At 40.4% G+C, this 13,419-nt stretch overlaps 2 protein-coding genes across 2 annotated transcripts; both read right to left on the reverse strand.

Annotated features, from left to right (window-relative positions):
- Window positions 1-5,286: 5,286 nt before the first annotated feature.
- LOC128032589 (uncharacterized) lies at window positions 5,287-6,018 on the reverse strand. Its single transcript, XM_052621226.1, has one exon. It carries the CDS (start codon window positions 6,016-6,018, stop codon window positions 5,287-5,289), a length of 732 nt encoding a protein of 243 aa, XP_052477186.1.
- Window positions 6,019-12,138: 6,120 nt separating this feature from the next.
- On the reverse strand, window positions 12,139-13,419 carry LOC105797642 (uncharacterized). The gene is made up of 3 exons (XM_012627581.1): window positions 13,228-13,419; window positions 12,379-13,170; window positions 12,139-12,303 (listed from the first exon to the last, which is right to left on the reverse strand). Exons 1-3 carry the CDS (start codon window positions 13,417-13,419, stop codon window positions 12,139-12,141), a joined length of 1,149 nt encoding a protein of 382 aa, XP_012483035.1.

The following is a 13,419-nucleotide window of genomic DNA, read 5'->3' on the forward strand; positions in this document are numbered from 1 at the left end:
TTTAGAATTCCCGAGAATAAGCTTTTATTTAAAATTTACGAATTTATTGCAAAACAAATACTTGGCTTTCTAAATTCATCGAAAAATAACCGTAATCCAGTAAGTTAGGGCACGATCTTTCTCAAGAATCATGAATGTCAAATATCTCGAAAATTTATGAAATATCATGATTTTAATACTTTGACAAAACCAAAATACACATTTTTAAAAAAAAGGATATGCTAAAAAGGGTAATGCATAACATGAGATCAATATTCTAATTTCAAGCATATATGAATAAACATTTACAAATATATACAAGTATAATATACAAGAAATTCACAAATACGTGCATGCATATATTTGACACACATGTACAAGGATACATATAAAAGATAGAATGGAATATATCAATCAAAAACTAAAAAATGCATGTATATGTATTTGAAAATCGTGAAAAGGATAAAATACAAAAATATGTATATGTGTATATATTTACAAAAGTAAAAAAGTTTGAAATTAAAAATAACAGTATATGTATATATAGAAGTTTTAAAAAAGAAAAAAACATATGTATAAAGTATAGGTAGGCGTGTAACCTAAAACATGCATATATATATATATATATATATATATATATATATATATATATTATATAAGAAAACATTACGTGAATACTATAAATATATGTATATATATATATATATATTATATATTAAAACCATGCAAGTATACTAAAAGCGTGCGTATGTATATGTATTATAAAAAACAATGCATGAATGTTATAAAATAATAATTACGTATATAACATATGCATATAAAACATTTAAATATATATATATAGTATATACATAAATATGATAAAAAAAAAGCATGTGCGTGTACATAGATAGGTATAATAATGATAATAAAAATAATTGAAAATATGGACCGAATTGAATTAAAACAAAAAAAAAGTAAATTCGCAATAAACAAAAAAAAGAACCAAATTGGGGCGCGCGAGCAACAGTGGGGACTAAAAGGAAAATTAATCCCACCCCCCAAAACGCTGCGCAGCGAGGGATCAAATTGAAACAAAAATGAAATATGCGGCAAAATTTAAAAAAGCAAAATGGATTTGATTGGAGCGCATCGCAAAAAGGAGGGACTAATAGCACAAATATCCCATTTAAAGCCAGAACGCGCGAATCCTCCCCTCCAGGTCGGGTCACCGCGCGGGTCATGGCTACCTAAACGGCGCCGTTTTGCAGTCATTATAAAACCAAAAAAAATTCCCAAAAGGCCTATTTTTTCTTTTGTTTACAAATGATAGCAGAGAAACCCTTTGCCAGGGTTTCTTTTCCATGCCGCCGCCGCCATTCAAAGCCATTCCTATGGTTTCAGTCGGTGCCCCCAGTCACCGATTACAATGGCGAAGGGAGCACCACGACGATATTAGGTAAGATCTTTTTTTTTAAAAGCTAAAAATGAAAAAAGGAAATCGATAAAGAATAATAAAAAACCTTTCAAGATCTTTTCTTTAGAAAATTTTCCTCCTTTATTACTGTTTATAACAAACGAGAGATAAACAAAATAGGAGAATAATAGAAACATGATTTCACCTTCAATTTTTCAGTATTTCTCTGTCTTTTTCGTATTTCTTTCTATTTTCGTATATTTTTTACACTGAAAAATCCCCCTAATACAGATTAAAATCGGCCTTTAAATAGCCGAGAAAAGAAAAAGAAATCAAATCAAAAGAAATCCCCTCTGCTTTTGTTAGAAAGATTTTTGTCGTTCTGTTTGTGTTTGTTGCTGTGGGTTCAACGTGCAGGGAAGGCGCGAGATTCGTGGCGGCGAGGGGCACGATGTGCGAGATCGACGGGCATGGCCTTGTGAGCGATTCTTGTTTGAGGCGAAAGCTAGGGTTTCTGCTATTCTATTTTTTTGTGGGCTAGGGTTAGTTTGGGTGTTTAGGGTTATTGGGCCTAGGTTTAGCTTATTTTTTTGTTTTGTAAGGGCCCGGGTAAATTGGCCTTATTACAGCTGCCCCTCTTTGCTTGTTGTCGTGTAACGGGAACAGAGCAAAGACTGAAAAGCCCAATTATGCCCAGTCTTACTAAACCTTGACTTCTTTAGTGCTTCTCTTCTTCAAGTAGCCTTATTCCTTCCTACTGCATCCTCAGAGGTATAGGAACTAGTGCTTTAATCTACTCCACTGTAATGTCGGGGAGATAGGATTCATACATTGTAGCTTCTTAAAAGAACAAAAATTGCTATCTTTAATCTGCTCCATTGCAACTTCAGGGAGATAAGACTTATAGCTCCAACTTGTTCTACTACAACTTAAGAATAAATCTGATGCGATCTGCTCTGCTGCAACTTCAGAGAGATGAGGTCTGTGGTTTTAATCCACTCTATTGCAACTTCAATGAGATAGGATTGGTATACTTCTGTTTGCTCCACTGCAACTTCAGGGAGATAAGACTGGGGTCTTCGATCTGCTCTACTACTGCTTAGGGAGATAAGAATACTGGCTTCAATGTACTCCACTGTAACCACAGGGAGGTAAAATTCACCATCTTTGATCTGCTCCACTACTGCTTAGGGAGATAAGATCTGCTATCTTTGATCTACTTCACGCCAGTACATGAAGACAAGATCTATTTTTTTCGATCTGCTTTGCCACCAGTATGGGAAGACAAGATCTGCTATCTTTGATCTACTTCACGCCAGTACATGAAGACAAGATCTATTTTCTTCGATCTGCTTTGCCACCAGTATGGGAAGGCAAGATATGGTATCTCTGATCTACTTCACGCCAGTACATAAAGACAAGATCTGCTTTCTTTGATCTGCTTCGCCACCAGTATGGGAAGGCAAGATCTGGTATCTCTGATCTACTTCACGCCAGTACATGAAGACAAGATCTATTTTATTTGATCTGCTTCGCCACCGGTATGGGAAGGTAAGATCTGGTATCTCTGATCTACTTCACGCCAGTATATGAAGACAATATCTATTTTCTTTGATCTGCTTCGCCATCAGTATGGGAAGGTAAGATCTGGTATCTCTAATCTACTTCACGCAAGTACATGAAGACAAGATCTGTTTTCTTCGATCTATTTCACCACTAGTATGGGAAGATAAAATCTGTATATTCGATCCACTTCGCTACCGATATAGGAAGACAGGATCTGCTGCTTTTCAACCTGCTCCACTGTACTCAGGGAGATAAGGCTTTATGATTTCGCTGATCTGTTCTCTGGGGAACAGGACCTGTATAATACACTTTATGAACCTAACTATGCCTAATGATTAGGATGTTATGATCAAATGAATCAAATGCTCCTAACTAGGCGTGTATGAATGACATTTGAATGTTATGTCATGAAAAATGAATATTGAATGTTTAAAGTTATTATTGCTCATTAAGGCTTCCTTTGTGACAACAACGCTTCGTCAAAACTTGAAAATTTCAATCTTGACTCTTGATTCCTAGATATCTCCGACCTTTTAACCCGGTGAAGTCTAAACAATAGTCCTGCTTCAGGCTCCTGTATTATTTAGCAATTTCTAGAGTAATATGAAAAACTTTCATTGTGAAAGTTTTATTAGTCCATTAATCGTCATTCTAATGCAACAAGCTTGCGAAAAGATCATAACGATGAATAAAACAAAATTAGTTTGGGAGCATAGCTCGCAATGGATTGTCAATGATAGAGGAATTGTCTGGGGACATTTATATTGAAAAAGAATGAAATATTCTAAAACAACGAACTCAATACAAATGCTATGAATAGGTGCCCCTGATATCTCTACTTGAATTTCTCTATACAGCTTTTCGAAGACCCTTCTGAATTCAACACGTGTTTAGGAGATTCACAGTATTTTGTTGATGCCCCAAGATGTCGTCTATTCCTTTCTGCCGATTTAGGTACAACAAGACTACCACGTGACAATCAAAATTTGAGCCGCCCTTTTCAGGTTTCAGCTCAAATCCCCTTTGGTCTTAAGGCGCCCTTTGCGGGTTTTCACCTTAGCCTCTCCATTTTTTTTTGGAATCCAAGCGCCCTTTGCGGGTTTTCACCTTAGTTCCTTCCCTTCTTCAAGTAAAGTATCTCTTGACCGAATCTGAATTTACTGGATTAGGCAAGTTTCTTCCATCCATTTCAGCCAGGATCAGGGCTCCTCCAGAAAAGGCCTTTTTTACAACATAAGGACCTTCCCAATTCGGCATTCATTTCCCCCTAAAATTTTTTTGTAGAGGAATAATCTTTCTCAACACCAGGTCCCCCTCGTGAAATTCTCTGGGTCGGACCTTCTTGTTATAGGCTCGCATCATTCTTTTCTGGTACATCTGACCATGCTGAATAACCTTTAGCCTTTTTCCCTCTATCAAGTTAAACTGATCGTATCGAGATTGAACCCATTATGCTTCATCCAATTGTAGCTCAGTCAAAACCCGAAGAGAAGGGATTTCAACTTCGATGGGCAAGACTGCCTCCATGCCATAAACTAAGGAGAAAGGCGTTGTCCCGGTAGAGGTCCTGATTGACGTTCGATAAGCAAGAAGGGCAAACGGCAGTTTCTCGTGCCAGTCCCTGTAGGTCTCAGTCATCTTTCCCACAATCTTCTTTATATTTTTATTAGCCGCTTCCACTGCACCATTCATTTTTGGACGATACGGCGATGAATTGTGATGTCTGATCTTGAATTGACTGCAGACTTCTGCTATTAAGCTGTTGTTCAAGTTTAACGCATTATCGGATATGATTCTTTCAGGCATTCCATACCGACATATGATCTATCTTTTCAAGAACTTACTGACTGATGACTTTGTAACGTTAGCATATGAAGCAGCTTCTACCCATTTGGTGAAGTAGTCAATAACCACAAATATAAAACGGTGCCCATTTGAAGCCTTCGGTGATATTGGCCCGATGACATCCATACCCCACATGGAGAAAGGCCATGGAGAAGTCATGATATGAAGAGGCGAAGGAGGTGCATGCATTTTATCACCATAGATTTGACATTTATGGCACTTTTTGGAGTAATTGATGCAATCCCTTTCCATGGTGGACCAGTAATACACGAATCTCATAATCTGTTTAGCCATTGTGAACCCACTGGCATGCGTTCCACAGATGCCCTCATGGACTTCCTCCAGGATTTTCTTTGCTTCCACGGCGTCCACACATCTTAACAGTACCTGATCTTTTCCCCTTCTGTATAAGATCTCCCCATCTAAGACGTAATCAATGGCTAGTCTTCTCAGAGTTCTCTTTTCATTCTCCGTTGCCTGGCTAGGATACTCATGATTTTTTACATATCGTAGTATATCTTGATACCAAGGACTATCATCGATTTCTCCTTCTTCAATATTGTAACAATAAGCCGGGTCTTCATGATACTCATTTGGATAGGCTTCATATCCTCATGTCTGTTCACCTTGATCATGGAGGCTAAAGTAGCTAGTGCATCAGCCATCTGGTTCTCATCTCGTGGGAGATAGCAAAAAGTGATGTCCTCAAACTCCTTAATCAATTCGAGGACCAACTTTCGATAATTGATTAATTTGGGATCTCTCGTTTCCCATTCACCCCTGAGCTGATATATCACTAATGCTGAATCTCCATAGACCTCTAACACTTTGATTCTTCGCTCTATAGCTGCACGAATACCCATGATGCATGCTTCGTATTCTGCCATGTTGTTTGTACAATCAAAATCCAATTTGCAAGTGAAAGGATAATGATCACCATTCGGGGACACTAGGACTGCCCCAATTCCATTGTCCACAGCATTCGAGGCTCCATCAAAGTTTAGCCTCCAACTGTAACCTTCTTGTGAATTTTCTTCGATAGCCGCTATACACATCAAATCTTCATTTGGGAAATCAAAACTCAACGGCTCGTAGTCCTCCAAAGCTCTACTAGCTAGAAAGTCAGCAATTGCACTCCCTTTCACAGCCTTTTGGCTCACGTAGACAATATCGAATTCAGACAGTAAGATCTGCCATCGGGCCATCCTCCCACTCAAAGCAGTTGACTCCATCATATACTTTAACGGGTCTAACTTTGAGATTAGCCAAGTCGTATGGTATAACATGTACTGCCTTAATCTTCGGGTTGTCCAAATCAAGGCACAGCATAACTTCTCAATAGGCGAATATCTCATTTCACATCGGTGAATTTCTCTTTGAGATAATATATCGCCTTTCTTTTCTCCCCGTTTCATCATGTTGGCCTAGCACACACCCCATGGAATTATCAAATACTGTCAGATACAATATCAGCGGCCTATCCGGGCTAAGTGGTGATAGCACTGGAGTGTTAGACAAATACTGCTTCACCTTGTTAAAAGCTTCCTCGCATTCTTCATCCCAGGTACCAGGATTATGTTTCTTCAGAAGACGAAATATAGGGTCACATTTCTCAGTCAGTTGTGAAATTAACCTAGCGATGTAATTCAATCTTCCGAGGAAACCTCGAACTTCTTTTTGAGTGCGAGGTGGAGGTAAATCTCGTATTTCCTTGACTTTGTCTGGGTCAATCTCGATTCTCTTTTCACTGACTATGAAGCCTAGCAACTTTCCTGACCTGGCCCCAAAAGTGCACTTCGCTGGATTAAGCTTGAGCTGGAACTTTCTCAATCTTAAGAATAACTTTTTCAAGACTTGTACATGTTCCTCCTCCGTTCTAGATTTCGCGATCATATCGTCAACATAAACCTCGATCTCCTTATGCATCATATCATGGAACAAGGCTACCATGGCTCTTTGGTATGTCGCTCCCATATTCTTTAACCCAAACGACATCACTTTATAACAAAACGTCCCCCATAACATAATGAACGTAGTCTTTATCATGTCCTCGGGATGCATCTTTATCTGATTATACCCAGAAAAACCATCCATGAAGGAAAATACTGAAAAGCCCGCCGTATTGTCTACCAATGTGTCGATGTGAGGTAATGGGAAATTGTCTTTTGGACTAGCCTTGTTCAAATCCCTGTAATCAACACACATTCGTACTTTTCCATCTTTCTTCGGAACTGGTACGATATTGGCCACCCACTCAGAATACTTGACTTCTTGTAGAAACCTGGCATCAAACTGCTTCTAGACCTCCTCTTTTATCTTCAACACGATATCAGGCCTCATTCTTCTAAGCTTTTGCTGAACTGGCTTACAATCTTCTCTTATAGGAAGGCGATGGACTACAATGTCAGTACTTAACCCAGGCATATCTTGGTATGACCATGCAAAGACATCCTTGAATTCCTGGAGTAGTCTGATGAGGTCTTGTCTTGTCTTTGCAGAAATATCAGATCCGATCTTCACCTCTTTTCCTTCCTCCAAGCTCACAATTTCTATTGATTCCCTGTGAGGTAGGATTTGTTACTCGGCCCTTTCTACCATCTTCAACAAGTCAGGAGACAAACCACAGTCTTCGTCATCTTCAAAATCATGCGATCCTTCTAAACACATGTTTCGTTCAAAAGGAGACTCTAAATTTGTAAGAGTGACATTCGTATCATTGATATCGTAGGACCTGTTATGAAAAACAATATGGATTCAGGAATTTGTTTGGTGCAATATAGTCATGAATGAAATGCAAGTGTAGTTTGAGAGAAATTCAAAATAACTGCTCTTATGAAAAAAAAGATTTGCTCCAAAAATGACTGCAGAAAATGCACTTTATTAAAATAACGATTTTTGGACATGAGCCTATTTCACAAAGGAATCCTTATCACTTCTAGGCTAAAAGCAATAAGGGTGTTCTGGACATTACTCTGAGGAAATCCTAAAACTACGTGTATTTCTTCCGATCCAGTTGTTTAGCGACTTCCGGTTCGTAAGGTTGAATATCCTGCAATGTTCCTCCTCCCGTCGCTTCTTCATACACGGCATGAATACTTTCTAACTCCGTATTAATACTTCCAACTCCTAGCATTCCCTGATAGATGAATCCTCCCGATACAAAAGTCTTGGATAGGTGAGGAAAGGTCATGGGCTCCCATTTGACGTCATCACCTGTCAAACGAGCCATTCTTCTCTCTCGCTTCTTTTCTTACTCTATCCTCTTCTGCCTAGCATCTAGCTTGTATCCTAAGCCAAAACGGTCCTACTTGTCTTTCAATACTGGAGTCTCAACTCGGCCCTAAAGATATTTCTTCAATCCTTTTCTCTGTAAAGCTCTATTTCCAATTGTCAATTGCAGACCCATCTCTGTGGTCTTTGATATTCTCGGCATCGGGATCTTGTTTTCCTTACGGATGAATGTTGCATTTACGAACTCCAAGGAACAGAAAGAGCACTCGATTGCATCATCACTTGTTTCCAAATAAGGCGCATCGTTGGTTTCAGATGCAATGATATCTTCTTCAGCATTTATCGTCACTACCCGGCCTTCTGACACCAGCTTCAGCTTTTGATGTAATGATAATGGTACCGCACCTGCTGAATGAATCCATGGCCTTCCTAATAGACAACTGTAAGAAGGCTTGATGTCTATAACCAAGAAGTCTACCTCATAGATAGTTGGGCCAATTAACAAGGGTATGTCAATTCTTCCCATGACCTTCCTCTCGGTGCCATCAAACGCTCTCATCATATTCTGGCACGACTTCATATGTGAACTATCCACAGGTAGGCTGTTGAGTGTGGATAAAGGCAATACATTCAGTGCCGACCCGTTGTCTACCAGAACTCCTGGCAATATGCACCATTTACACCTTGCAGTGATGTGTAAAGCTCTAGTAGATCCCATACCCCCAGGTGGTATTTCATCATCGCTAAATGAGATGAAGTTATCAGTGCTTATATTGCCGACCAGTCGATCCAACTTATTAACAGAGATATCGTCGGCCACATAAGTTTCATTTAACACCTTCAGTAGTGCATTTCGATGTCCCTCCGAGTTCAGGAGTAAAGCTAGCACAGATATGCGAGCTAGTTGTTTGTGCAGCTGTTCTACAACACTGTACTCGCTATGCTTTATGAACTTTAAAAACTCTCTAGCTTCCTCCTCTTTGATTGGTTCATTGACCAATAATTCAGGTTCGACCGCATTCTTCTTCTTTCGAACCGAAGTTTCTTCTCTTATTGGCTCTACTCGAGCTTTCATCTATTCATGGTGCCCTCCTTCATCCTGATCCTTTTTACTGATTATATCCTCCTTCCCTGGGATTGTCACATTACAATTGTAATTCCAAGAAACTCTCCTGTTATCCTTATATGCAAACACAGCTGGTTTTTGAATGATTACTTTTGGTGTTATTCGTGCCCCAACCTCACTGTTCTGAGGTCACGAGATGATGACCATAGGATGGTTAGCCTTCGGAACTCACAATGCCAATTCTGACGCGCATACATGACTCTCCTCTTGAACTCCTTCACAGAACTCCATCTCCTTATTATCCATCATACCTTGTACCATGGCTCTGAACTTCGTGCACTCCTGGATTTTATGCCCCATTTCATGGTGGAACTCGCAGTAGTTCCTCCTCCTTTCACAGCTTCCTTTTGAGACGATTAGTCCCCTTTTTACCATCTCCTTCCAGTCCCATCTCAAAGGAGTTTTCACATCTACAATGTCTGCCTTGATTCTTCTATTTTCGCCCATCATATTTACCCCATTGTCAGTATGGTTCGGTAACGGATTTTCCACCTTAGTCGCTTCATCAAATTTTACAATACCCATACTAATGAGCCTTTCAACCAACTTCTTAAAGGTCGTACAGTTTTCTATGGAATGCCCTGTTGTTCCCGCATGATAGTCGCACTGTGCATTCGCATCGTACCATTTGGGATACGGGGGTTGCAAGGGCTTCAGATAGAAAGGGGAAACTACGTGTGCGTCAAATAAATTTCGGTATAGTTCTCTGTACGACATAAGAATTAACGTGAATTGGGGCCTCTCAGTGTTTCACCTTGTACTGACCTCTTGTCTCGACGAGCTTTGCTGATTGCCAGCCACTTTTCCTGGCTGACTCAGTATTACTGACTTCGAGTAACCCTTGTTGTACATGCTCGCGCTGTTCACCTCGTTTTCCTTCCTCCTCGAAGCCGATCTTCTGTTACTCTCTCCAGCATCGATCTTCCTACTCCTGATGGCGTTCTCAATCATCTCGCCATTCATGACTATGTCAGGGAAGCTTTTTGTGGCACTTCCTAACATATGTGTAATGAACGGTGCCTTCAGGGTGTTAATGAACAACATGGTCATTTCCTTTTCCAGGAGCGGTGGCTGAACTTGGACTGTGACCTCCCTCCATCTCTGCGCGTACTGCCTAAAGCTTTCGCTCGGCTTCTTCTTCATATTTTGAAGGGTGATTCTATCAGGAGCCATGTCTGTCACATGACTATATTGTTTCATGAATGCTAGTGTCAAGTCCCTCCATTAACCAATCGTGGTACGGCTCAGCTGATTGTACCACTTAGATGCTGCCCCTGCTAGGCTATCTTGGAAACAGTGTATTAATAGCTGGTCATTGTTAACGTATCCAGCCATTCGGCTGCAGAACATGGTGATATGAGCCTCTGGGCAAGTCGTCTCATTGTACTTCTCGAATTCTGGCATCTTGAACTTGATAGGGAGTACCAAATCTGGAACTAAACTCAGCTCTTTTGCGTCAACGCCTCGATAACCCTCAGTGACCTCCGTCGCCTTGAACTTCTCCTCGAACCACTTACACATTTCCTCTAACTGTTTCGGTAACTCCTCCTTCATTCTTTCCTTCTCAACCACTTCATCAAAGTCAGGAATGGCAAAGTTAACAGGATTATTTTCAGGATTAGAACCCGACCCAGTTTGGAAGTTTGAAATACCAACCCAAAACTACTGAGGCATGATGGTGACAGTTGACTTGCGCGGGTATTCAGCTTGAGTTAGCACATGTGGAGGGGTGAAACCTGGAGGATAGAGAGGTTTATCATCATTTCCTTCATCGACATTTGCCATGGGGCCCTTTCCTTTATCACTTCCATTGGTTATCAGTTGGGTTAACTTTGCCACTATATCTTCTTGAGATTCTCGCATCTTCTCAGACATCTCTTGTTTCATCTTGTCTAACCGCTCTTGCATCTGTAGCTGAAGCCGGTCCTGCATCTCCTTCTAATACTGTTCGAGCTTTTCCAATCTCTGATCCATATCTTTTGTCTTTGCTCGAGTGCCGTAACGGTGTTTGGTTGGTGGTTGGTTTCCAGGTTAACTGAGCAATGATTTTAGATAATTAGGATCAATTAAAGGCTTTTAATGCATATGATGCGATGCATGAGATGAATGCAAGAAAGGCGTTAATTATGATTCAATTCCACTTGGAAAACTTTATTAAAAAACAAATCCCTTTACATAGAACATACTACAAATACGACTTTGCCCTAATACTTAAGACCTTAATTTTTTGAAGCAACGAGGTTAACTCCCGTCCCCGGTCTGACTTTAATTCATACTTTACACTCAACGTGTCAGCTTGTATTGCCAGAGTTTGTAGGTGATCCGCTACTTACCGAATCTGAACCAAAGCTTCTCCCATAACACAATCTCTGCTTCTGACTTGATTCTGGAAATAGTGGAGCTGTTCGCTTTGATAATCTTCGTTTGCCTCCAAATACTCGATCCTGACTTCACAGTTCTGCAATGCCACCTCTAGTTCTTCCATAGTTTTCTTCATTTGCTCGATCCTGCTTAAACTTGCTTGCAGTTCCACCATCGAATTACGATTTCGGTATTGATGAACAATCTTCTCAAGTTCGGCCACTCTAGCCTTTAGTTTATCCCTTTCATCTTGATTTTCTAACAAACTCTTCTCAAGCGATCTATTTTGCATCTGGGTTTCCTGGAATCTTTCTTCCCATCTACCAGTCTTGGCCTTTTCTTCTTGAACCTCTTGACGCCACTGCTCTGAGGTTTTTTCCAACCCAGCAGTTCTCACTGACAAACGTAGTCTCTTATAATCCGTCTTCAAACTGTTCAGATCTTCCTCGACTTTGCGCTTCCCTTTTCTCAGGCCTTCGGTTTCCAATTTCTGAACATCTATGTCCAACTTTAAATTCACCTTTTCTTCCTCCATTTGCTCTATTTTCTTCTCTAATGCTGCATTCATTCTTTCGAAGTCTTGCTTTATGATTTCCAGCTCAGAAGGGACGACACGCAAATGCTCCTCTATCGACTAACTATTTTCTGGACTTGGCCCAGGAATGTTGTCATTAATCCTCCTAACACACCATTCGTTGTACTCAGAAGTTGTCATTGGACCCACGGCTAATCTCTTCATTCGGCGAGTCTGATTCCATGCATTGGCCATCTCACGAGCCTTCCTCTTGTAGCCATCATCCTTATATGAAAAGTCACACTCAGCTAGTCATTGAGTGGCAGGCACAAACTGTCTTGACCTGTATTGTCTTATTACTAGCAATGGAGCATAACCAACAGCTCCCCAAATCCCAAGCAACGGAACCCAGTTAAAATCCCCACACCGATATAGGATCTCATTTGGAAGCAACCACGGAGCTCTCCACTCGACGTTCTCCTCTTGCAGATTCTGAAAGATTTCCATCCATTTCTCCTCTGTAATATCATCTCTCTTTGACGTAGCCACTATCTCTTTCAACGGTGAATAACTTTCAGAGAAGACATGATATGAAACCTTATCAACCTTCCAAAAGTGGCTATGGAACCACCCAAGTAGTAGCTGCGCACATCCAATAAATCTGCCCTCTCCCGTTCTTCGACATGTATTTAATGACCTAAAGGTTTCTGCCAAAATCACCAGAACTAGTGTAACTCCCTTATCAAGTCGATCAAATAAATCAGTGATCGCCTCGTCAATATGTCCCAAAATCTTAGGAAACACAATTAAGCCATATATACTCAAAGCAAAGACGTCTACTTTCTTCCTCACATTTGGGTGTGCTAAAATGAGGTCCCTTAAACTTTTCCAGGGAATACACATGCTTTCCCCTTTTTGCTTAATCCGAGCCGTAACCCACTGCTCACTCATCCCTGTTATATTTATCAGCTTCTTCAAGAATGTTGGTACATTTACCGCCTTCGAATAAATTCTATCTACCTGAACCTTCGAACACCGAAGTAAAGCTGTGTACTCCTCTATTGTAGGCACTAAATCAACCTTCCCGAATGTAAAGTAACTGTAGGCCGAATTCCAAAACTGGGCAAGAGCTCGAAACAGACGCTTGTCTACCTTCATGTCAAGTAAATAAGGCAAATCCTCATAATTTAAATAGAATAACTGTCTAACCTCATTATCCCACTGATCCCAAATCTCCTTCAACTCCTGCAAGTTGTTCTGAGCTACGCTAACACGAGTGAAGTCCCATAACTCTGATATGTATCCCACGGCCAAACTATCACCTTTTTCACGCTGTATCATCTCAGACCAAGTCCGGACAGCCGCATTGTCTTCCACTCTATCAAGAAACTCATTTCCCAT

This window comes from Gossypium raimondii, chromosome 9 (assembly GCF_025698545.1).
Source record: "Gossypium raimondii isolate GPD5lz chromosome 9, ASM2569854v1, whole genome shotgun sequence".
NCBI lineage: Eukaryota > Viridiplantae > Streptophyta > Magnoliopsida > Malvales > Malvaceae > Gossypium > Gossypium raimondii.